Here is an 11114-nt window from a genome sequence, read left to right on the forward strand (position 1 = left end):
AAAAAATTCCAGTTGAACAGCATTTCTTTTTTTTGTAAGACCAAACTAGTGATATTAATCAAAGTCCTATGTAGAAAGAACTCATTCCTATTTCGGATGCTTATAGACATTTCACCACAGAGGATATACAGATGGCAAATAAGCACATGAAAAAATATTCAACATCATTAACCATTAGGGAAATGCACATTAGCACCACAGTGTGATATCACTGCATACCTACCAGAATGGCTAACAAATAAAATCATAAAATAAAAATAAGAAAAATAACACCAAGTTATGGCAAGAATGTGGAGAAACTGGATTGCATATATATATATATATACAGTGTCGATGGGAATGTAAAATGGTACAGCCAATCTAGAAATCAGTCTGGCAGTTTCTTACAAAACTAAACATACAACTACCATATGACTCAGCAATTTCAGTCATGAGTATTTATCCCAGATAAATGAAAAGTTACATTCACTAACAGCTGTATATAAATGTTCATAACAGCTTCATTCATAATTGCCAAAAACTAGAGATAACCCTGTTAGGTGAATGGGTGAACAAACTGTGATACATCTGTACCATGGAATACTAATTACAAATAGGAAAGAATGAACTATGAATATATGCAACAATCTGGATGAATTGCCAGAGAATTATACTGACTGAAAAAAAGCTAATCCAAAAAGGTTACATACAGTATGATTCCATTTACATAACATTTTTGAGATGAAAACATAACAGTAATGGAGAATCTACTAGTGGTTGCCCAGAGTTAAGGAGAGGGTATGGGGTGGAGGTGTATATCACTAAAAAGGGCAATGGGAGGGTGCCCTGTGGTGATGGAACAGTTCTGAATCTTGACTGTGGTGTGGTCATACAAACCTACGCATGTGATAAAATTGTATACAACATGCAAGTAAGATCCAAACAAAGTGGGTGGACTGTATCATTGTCAGTCTCTTGGTGGTGATATTGTACTATACTTATGTAAGGTGATTCCATTGGGGGAAACTGGGTGAATGGTATATACGATCTCTATTTCTTACAATTGAGTATGAAATTATCTCAAAATAGGGTATTTTTTAAAAAAAACATTTTATTTTTTTATTTTTTTTCCCCTCCCTCTTCCCCTCTGGTAACCACTAGTCCATTGTCCATGAGTCTCTGTTTGTCCTGTTCCTTTGTTGCTTTTAGGTTTATATCCCACATATAAGTGATATGTGATTTTCAGCTTTTTCCATCTGGCTTATGTCAGTTTAAAAAGAAAAAAAATTAACTGACTCACTTTAGAATAATTAAATCATGATGGAGACAATTGCTATCTGAAATACTGTACTTAAATTTCTCTGAAAACCTCATTAATTTTCTAATGACTGTGCATTTATATATGGTGCTCTCTGTGTTTGAAATGTTGATTTCCCTCTTCAGCCTTTTTACAGAGGTGATATTCTTCCCATTTTTCCTTCAGATTTCAGGCAAGATCTCAGGGAAACTACCGTCCCCCTCCCACTGCTCTGCCCACTAGAACTTTCTGTGATGATGGAAAATATTCTGTATCGTCTGCACTGTCCCATATACCAGCCAATAGCTATCTAGCACTTAAACTGTGGCTAATGTGACTGAGAAATTAAATTTTAAATTTATTTAATTTTTAAATATAGGTGTTAGGTGCCTTAACTTGTGCCTTTACAGCACCCCGTGTGTGTTTCCCCTGTTGTAATACTTTTTTTTGTATATTTCCCCAACATTCTATTACTAAACATTTTGCAAAATTGAAAGAATTTGATAGTGCACACTCCTACATCCATCACCTAGATTCTACCATAATTACTATACCTGACTTTAACACATCCCCATCTGGGCATTTCTTCATATAGCCACTGATTATCTTTAAAAATACATTTCAAAATAACTGTAGTACATATGTCCCTAAATACTTTAACATACATATCATCAACAGCTGTTTTGGGTATAAAATTTAAATATAATAAAATGTCCATATTTTAAGTAAATATTTGCTGAGTTTTGATAGCTGCATATGCCTGTGTAGCCCATACCTCTATCAAGATTAGAACATTATCAGCACCCCCAGAAAGTTCTCTTCTGCCCCTTCTCAGTCTATCCTTTTCCCCACTTTCCCAAGTGACTACTGTTCTGATATTTCCCCCTCCATTGTCTTATTAGCACCCTGAATAGTTTAATATGTTCACTGTAAAAGAGAAATATTTTGGCTACTGAGTTTCCATATACACCCTTTTACACATATATGAACACCAGTACAACAAAATGACTCTATTCTTTTTAACCTAACAAGATATAGCTATTCTTCTTAATAAGTGAAGAAATTCTCAACTATACCCCAATTGAGAAGACACAGTTCTAAGTCATTGCGTCCATTACTGGCTGTAATAATTAATAATCTTCTTTCATCACTATCCTACTCAGTTTCGGTTTTATAAAGACTAAATTGTAAAATTAATTCCAACACTTGTATTTAAAAGAGAAATGGAAATTAGAGAAAATATGGTCAATATAGTCAATTCTTTACAGTTATTTGCAGTAGTTATGTTCCATAAAGTCACTGTAAACACTGAATTAGTAAATATTAAACCATTGCTTTTAGGAAATACAAGGTTAGGATCCTGTAAGTCTCCGGTCCTTTAAATTTTTTTTTTTGTAAACAGATCAAACATAACCTTGTTTTATGTGTATTTCTGTTTAAAAAATCTTATTTAATATGTATCTTATTTAATATCTTGTTTAAAAATGTTTAGTAACCTTGTTTTACATGTTTCTGTTTAAAAATATTTAATATAAAATATTTAATATCTTATTTAAATGAAAATATCTTATTTAATATCTTAGTTGATTTATTAACATTGAACTCATGGCCAACAGCATTATCATTCATACCTGACTGAAGCTTATCTAACACACATATTTTCTGTGAAAGGCACATCACAGCCCTTGCATTTAGGAATACTAGACAGCACTACCCTTGGGGACCATTTTAAGCAGTGAAATTACCCACAAAAAAACACAAACATGTGAAAAATGTGACCCAAAATATACTGTGGAAAGTCTACTTGTTTATGAGAGCTGAAAAAAAGAAGGTGGAGTATTGCTTTGTTTGTCTTCATCTGGGAATTTGCATTTCGAGTGACTCAAGGTTTTTACCATTCTGCACACGCATATGTCTGCAAATGACTGCCAACATTCTCTGATTATTAATTTGGGGATTGTAAATGAATTTCAGGGGTTACAAATGAATCTTAGCAAGTGGGCAAATTCACAGATACAGAATCTGTGAATTGTGAGGATTGACTATATACAAATAAACACGTGTTTAACAAGGAAAGAGAAAATATGCAAAGCTACTATGGTCCTTGTGTCTGGTCATGAGGTTGTAGTTGATATATATGGTTTCCTTCTTCAGCTACCTGTTCCATACTTCTGCCCTCAGCTAGAACTTCAGCCACTCTGGTTTATTTACCTGCTGATGTGTCCCAAACCTTTATTTCTGAAGGGTCTGAGTGCTTAATCTGTTTTTTGGTTGCTGTAGTTTCCTTTAACCTTTTGTATTGGTCATGGAAGTACTAAGATCTCAAGCAGAAATGATGTATTGATTAATTGCGATTCTGGTACTTGCTATGGATTACTAACATCTTGTTTCTCATTGTCAAGGAGCTCAGTGCTACACTCGAGCTCAAGGGCATGACCAAACCAATTCTCAGATTCCATCTTTGTGGGTCTGTCTTCTGCGACCACTCCCAATACCAGTTGTGTATAAGTATAGATCCATTTAGGAGGCAGCAACCACATTGTAATTTAAAAAGAAGGAAGTTTAATATAACAAATTAAGCTATAAATAGGAGAGTAATTATAAAGATGTAAAGGGAGCTCTAAAGGATATTCTAAGGCTGAGAGACAGTGCCTAGGGATGGGCCAACTTGGAGTGGGGCCTCCTACACTTGGTTGGGGTTCAGACCTCATTGGAGAAGGTATAGCTGCAGCTGAAGTTTGCTGGTAGAAAAGTCTGCTGAGTTATTGGGGGCAAGAGCTGGTCCATAGTAGCTAGACAAACAAGAAACAACCCCCTCAGGTAAAAGTGACCTCAGGCTGGTTAGCTGTGTGTGGGGACAGTTGGAGTGCTCTTGTGGATAAGAAGTCTGTAATACCTGGTGTCCTCATTGAGTGGTGCTGGCAGGTTGCTGAGGGACTGGACCCCTGGTCATATGGCTTGGGCAGATTACCACTGGCTGTCCTCCCCATGTGCACCATGCAGCAGGAGCCAGGAAAAATTAAAGGCATCAGTGGGAACTAGAAGGTGTCCTTCCTGCAATGCCCCTTCAGTGTCCTTTTCTGATAGAGAGTAACATTGTGCTGTGTAAAGAAGAAATAGTTAAAACCTCCGGTGCACTTTCTGAATGATGAATTCAAAGCAGAGAGGCAGCACATTGATAATTGGCTTGGTCAGTCAGATTGTTATTCTCCTCAGTAGCTCCCCATTTTACACAGTGTGGAAACCAAAGCTGTTCATAGTTGGGCCCTCTACTTCTTTGACCCCATGCTACTATCTATACTACTGTTTCCCTGTTGCTTCGTAATAGCCATCATGGCTTCCCTGCTGTTCCTGGAACATGCCTGGCATGCTCCTGACTTAGGTAGGACCCTGGCACTAGCTGGTACTTCTTGGAAAGCTCTTTTCCTAGATATATCTGCATGTTGAGTTCCTTACTTCCTTCAATTAAGTCTTTGCTCAAATATCAGCTTCTCAGTGAATCCCACTCTCTACCACCTTATTTAATACTAAAAGCCCCAGCACACCTGACCCCCCTCACACAGTTCTACTTTTTCTATAGTACTTTTTACCTAACATACTATGTAATTTACTTATTTTTTATGTCTGGTGCCACTAGTGTCAGAGATTTTTGTTTGTTTTTTACGCTTATCCCAAATACTTAGTGCCTGGTGCATTTTAGATACTAAGTACTTGAATATTATGATGGGCTTGATAATATTCATTAAGGTGAGAGTCTAGTTTAACAAAGCAATTCTAATTTTGTTCAACATATTTTTACAACTGTTATGATGCAGTTTCCTTTGTATTTTGTAGATTGATTACATTGTTTTCACTGACTAGGTTGTATACATATGCATGTATTTTGGGGTTGCTTATACTCTGTAAAATGAAGCACTGTGCTTTATTTTTACTTTCTGTAGGTTTCGTCACTTTTCAGCTTCCGTGACTTTTCTCATCTGATATATGTCAGAGGCAGATAATTATATCTTTAACATTATATTCTTTAGAGTTAAATCTTGGTTCACGAAAAGTTAACTTATTTTTTTAATTTATTTTTAGGTGCTGAATGTGGAGTAAATGCAGATGTTGAGAAACATCTTGAATTGGGCAAGAAATTACTTGCAGCTGGACAGCTAGCCGATGCTTTATCACAGTTTCATGCAGCAGTAGGTAGGTTTGTATCTTGGAACCAAAACAGTAGTCATCTTAGTGAATTCTAATTAATAGCTCTCTTTTTGGATGACATTTAAAATAAACATTACTTAATGTTTTATAAAACATTTAAAAATATTTGCAGGATTCTGAGTGAAATAGATTAATAAAATAAATGCAGAACACTTGAACGCATATGTATCTGGCACAAGAGAATTTTCTAGGTAACTGAGATTTACTACTACTGGAAGTACCAAGAATAATTCAAGATGATTTTGACAGAAAACTTTTCTCACCGTATTATATAATTTCCTGGCCTCTTAAAAGATTTCACTAAATACAGTTTAATTTCTTGATGACTTGAGATTATCAATATAATAGTTACTTTACTTTGAGGCCCTTGGGGGATTTTGAAGTTGGTCTGACTCCCACTATCCCTAGAAGTAAGAAGCCGTTACTTCTTACTGCTCGCCTGTGTCTGTCTGCAGCATCAGCTGTCGGCAGCTTTTAATCTATTAGGACTGTGAGAAACAAGATGACCACCATAAATGGCTTCTTTTTTTAAAATGAAAAATTTTAAATTGAATTCTAGTTGACCTATGCTATTATATTAGTTTTAGGTGTACAACATAGTGATTCAGTGTTTTTACATGTAACAGAATGATAACCATGACAACTGTAGTAACCGCACAGTTATTACAGTATTATTGACTGTATTACCTATGCTGTACATTACATCCCATGACTTATTTTATAACTGGAAGTTTGTACCTCTTAACTCCCTTTGTCTGTTTTGCTTGTCCTGCCACCTCGCTCTCCTCTGGAAACCACCAGTTTATTCTCTATATCTATGAGTCTGTTTCTTTTGTGTTTTGTTTGTTCATTTGTTTTTTAGATTCCACATGTAAGTGAAATCATGCATTATTTGTCTTCCTCTGACTTATTTTGCTTAGCATTATCATACCCTCTAGGTCTATCCATGTTGTCACAAATTGCCAATTTTCTTTTTCTTTTTTTCATGGCAGAGTAATATTCAATTCCACAATGTGTGTGTATATGTATGTATGTATACATCTTTTAATAAATAGGTTCTAAGTGAAGGCTTAAAGGGGTTTTATTCTGAGTCACTGCATACATTTTTATGCTAGGACTTTTTTGACATTGACTTTTCTGAGTCCTTTTTAAATTTACTTATACATTCTCACCCTTATTTGGAATGGTTAAGAGTGACAAGTCAACCTGCAGGGTGATGAGGTAGGATATTTTTAAAAAGATACGGTTCTATTCACCAGAAATATTGTCATCCTTCTGTTGTAATTTACTGTATAAACAAAATGTAGTTAGGTTTTGGTTTGGCAATATTTTTTTTTTCATGCTTTTTCTTAAACTCATATTTTTATTATTGATATTAGCTCTCTGGAATACTAATAGGAAACCTAGATTTTAATCTTGGCTTTGACACTTGCTAATACTGTGACATTGGTCAAGTTATGTAAGAAAATGTAAGCTTAAAGAAGTTACCTGCATATTCCCAGCAGTTTTCACTGTCACCCCAAAAAAGGAATTTTTGTGAAGGTTAGGTAGGAATAATATATATAAAGATTTCTTTGAAAATAGGGTACAATTATGTATGTAAGGTATATATAAATAAATCTAATTTTTGTGTCTGAAAATTCAGACTTTTCTAAAAACAGAATTGATATGTTAAGGGGTTTTCTAAATTGGAGTTCTATTAGGAAGTTTCATTTCAGTGATTAACTTAACCTTGGGTAGTGGTAGTTAATTGGCACAACAATTTGCACAAGTTACTTTTCACTGGAGACCACATGCTATATGACTGTGTCATTACTAAGTCCACACTTTTTCTGGTGATTTGAACTTGTCTTCAGTGCTGCAGCATGGTAATTAAAAAATTTTAAGTTATTACCTTAGGTAAAGCATGTTTTTTAAAAAAAGTTGATTCTTCCCTACTACCACAAGGGTATTTGCAGAAACGTATACTTTCTACCAATTTTATACTTTATTCTTTGCATTCTTTAATACCACATTTAGCAGAAACATTAAGAGCTACGGCATACTTGTTAAAGTAGTTTAAAATGACTGCCTATTTTCCTTTAGCTTCACCACCGTGCAAGAATTCTTGAGCTGGTTCTTTACCAAAATACCCAATAAAATATTGTCTTTACTGAAAGATGTAAATTAGTAAAGCTAAAGTAATTTATTTGTGATATTCAGTAAAGGGAGAAAGTGAAACACGATTGGTGCATTCAGAATTCGAATAGCGATGTCACTTTGTTCATATTTCGGTGAGTAGCTATACACATATCGTAATTTCTGAGGAAGACCTGTGTGGTTTGAGACAGTCATCATTTTAGTTTATGTAAAACATTGATTGTTCATAAATAACTATAGAAAATAAAGTTTAAATTGTGTGTGATGACAATTGTAGTGATGGGGTGAAGTGGTATCAGAAAAGTACTGTAGTTTCTCTTATTTCAGTTGTCTCATTTACCAGACATCAAATTTAGTATGGCCACGTTGGCCACTTCAGGTAACCCAGTGAGCTGTTGAGAGAGCCTCTAACAAAATGAATCAGTCTAGGTTTCCTGACTTCTCGACTACCAAGTTATGCACACTTACTGTTATATGTGATCTTTTGTGGTAAAATATCATCCATGTTTTAATACATTGCCGTAAACTGACTATATAAAAAGTTCATTAAATGTTTATTCATAAGTATGTTTATAACTCCCAACTTCTAAATTTTGTAATGCACTTTATTTCTTTAACTTTTTCTGTGATTAGAAATTGATGTTAAAGTTTGTAATAGAATTTGGCTAGCAGCATTGCGAGTATCAATGAGTCATTTTTTATTATAATGTTACAGCTGACATTATTTATGGTTTTGATGCCCTTTTTTCCATTTTCATTTTTGAAAAATTACGTGGTACGTTTTGAAAATTACCTGGGCATAGTTTGTTTTATGATTACATTTTTTCACAATGAAAGGCTTCTATATTAAAATGCATAGCAACACAATTATTTCTATTTTGTGGAACAGATTAATGATTTGGTTTGAAATATTTTTTGTATCTGGTATATAAATATTGTTTGGCAGGAATTTTAAGATTTAGAACTGATAGGGAAATATTCTCAATCTGTTGGAAACACGGTAATTTCAAAAAGAAGTGTCTACTATCATTTTTCAAATAATCTTCTGAAACAATTGCAACTAATTTAGTGTTATGAAGTAGTCAGACAAAAGTTTTGTTTAGAGAGTTATCATTAGAGAAAACTACCATGCAGATGTGAAAATAGCCCTGCCTCTCATTTCCACAGCATGGTCTTATGGCCTACGGGTCTGAAATGAATTCTGCATCTGAAATCATTTCTGTGATAGACCTATGGACTATCTTCAGTGTATCTGGCATGAATGAATGTCTAAAGTGGTGGATTAATGGTGCGCATGTCTAAAATGATAGGTTTCTCCATTTGCTTTTTAAGGAAACCAGTATAGTTTTGCTAAATTAAAAAACAAAATCCATGTCTACATTTATTCGTCACTTAAACTATATGGGGCTTTCTCATCACATTTCAACCTCACTTGTGAAATGAGGATGGACATTACTATTCGCATTTAGGCAGAAAGAAAGAGTGCTTTAGTGACTTCCTAAAGGTCACATTCCAGTTCAAAAGATTGTGAACTTCTTAAGGATAGATACTATGTTGTTATTTTAATCTCTGGTAGGTGCTAGGTGAAAGTGAATGAAGGGATTGGATTAGCTGGGAGCAAGAATAAAAAAACTTTTTATGTCTACGCGAGGGTGATGTACTTTCTGCTTCCTGCTACCACTGTTTACAGCATCATTTGTAATTGGCTTTCTTATGTGTTTTCTCCAGATAGTAGTTGTATTTTTTTTTAGGGCTAATTTTCTTTTATTTGAATTATTTGATAATTTTAGGCATAGACCTCAAATCCATCTCTCATGTTAAATTTCTAATAAACCAGTATAACAATTTAAATGACATTTTCAAATGAGATCAAGTATATGTGTAGGCTCACAAGTATTTTAAATAATGAACTGTATTGTATAGTGAGTGGATAATAGGAAAAGTGATTATTGTCACTTTTATTGTCAGGTTATCAAATCTTGTATTATGAGAAATGAAGCATGAATTTCTTAAACCAGTCCTTGTTCAGTTGCTATTTCATGCACAATGATATAGGAAGGGACACTAGTTTTAGGAACTGTTGGTATTTTAAGATAAAGAGCCGGGGAAGGCTATTCTGTTTTGCCATTCAAGTGACCCTATGGCACTAAGCAAATTAGTTCTTGATTCATATGTTGAGCTGTTGCCATTTGATTCCGTATTTTTGTAGGTTCAATGTTATAAATTGAAATTTGGGTTCTAATGCCATTTCATATCTTAAAAATACCTAAAACTATATAGTAAAGTAAGTGAAAGTGACTGTCCCAGAAATATTTTACATAGACATTTTAAATAGTCAAATACTTAATACAAAAGCTATGTCATACATAATCTTTTTTGGAAGTTTTTCTGCACAGACCGAAATGGTCAGGTTTTTTCCAAATAGATAGAAGTCTAGTGCAATTTTTGCTGAAGGTACCTTCTTGATAAAATGCCCAAGGCTAGTAATAAGCATTCTTCTTTCTTGAAATAACTTCCTACAGAGTTCAAAATAAGCAACCTCTGTTTTTGAAAATGCCATTGCTGATTTCATGTGGAAGGCAGGTCTGTGGAAGAGCCATGTCTGTGCTGACTTCTTTGGGGCTCTTGCTTGTCCCAGGCAGGTCTCAGTGTCGGCTTGACGTAGGAGTGTCCTTTGTTGCAGTTATCAGGAATTTTTTCCCATTTCCTTTTATTTCAGTACCTGTGGGCAGGTGCCATGAAGACAAAAAAATGAATTCACTCAAGGAATTCATTTTCTCTACACTGAAGTTGTATATAATAATTGATATTGGGAAGTAGTAATAAGTGTTAGGTGCAGTAAGGGATGTATATTATAGAATGTTATGGAAATTGAGGAAATGGAAAGTTATTTTCACATGTGTAATCAAGTAAGTTATTTGAGCTGTGCCTCAGAGATTTAGGATTTGGACAAATGAAGATGATGGTGTGTGGTATAAACACCAGGCCTTAATCATGTTATTTCTGGTATTTCTTATTCTTTGCTTAGTGTAAATAAGTCATGGAGAACTTTTTTTTTTTTTTAAATGAACATAAAAGTACTCGATGTTCATTGTGAAACATTTTGGAATATTTGGACAGCATAAAGAAGAAAATCCATCTCTGGGCAGATAGTGAATTTCTGTTTACTTTCAGAGGCGGTCACTTAAGTTACAGTAATCCTTAGGTATCAAATAGTTCTTATGGACAGTTATGCTGACCAGACCTATATTTTTAAAATTTATTTCACATTCTAAATTAAATATAAACTACACCTAAAAATATTCTATATCAATATGTTCTAAATATAGTTACTTTGTTTCTTATATTCTTTCTTCAAGCTAATTACAACATTTTGCCAGAAATACCCTATACAAAGGCTATTGACTTTGTTCTTCTTGCCTTGCCTTCCAAGGGGAGTTGATCAGGAAAGAAATTTCAGTGATGCTTAGCTGGGATCATGTGTGAGTTTTTT

The 11114-nt window shown here is 34.3% G+C and overlaps 1 protein-coding gene across 4 annotated transcripts in view; it reads left to right on the forward strand.

Annotated features, from left to right (window-relative positions):
• DNAJC3 (DnaJ heat shock protein family (Hsp40) member C3) overlaps positions 1 to 11114 on the forward strand; it is an 87811-nt gene that overhangs the window by 13746 nt on the left and 62951 nt on the right. For all 4 annotated transcript variants that reach the window (XM_023528009.1, XM_011355498.2, XM_011355500.2 and 1 more), the window contains exon 2: positions 5357 to 5467. In XM_023528009.1, coding sequence (XP_023383777.1) covers positions 5357 to 5467 — 111 coding nt within the window. The remainder of the gene's footprint in view (positions 1 to 5356; positions 5468 to 11114) is intronic.

This window comes from Pteropus vampyrus, unplaced genomic scaffold, assembly GCF_000151845.1.
Source record: "Pteropus vampyrus isolate Shadow unplaced genomic scaffold, Pvam_2.0 Scaffold21, whole genome shotgun sequence".
In the NCBI taxonomy this organism is placed as follows: Eukaryota; Metazoa; Chordata; class Mammalia; order Chiroptera; family Pteropodidae; genus Pteropus; species Pteropus vampyrus.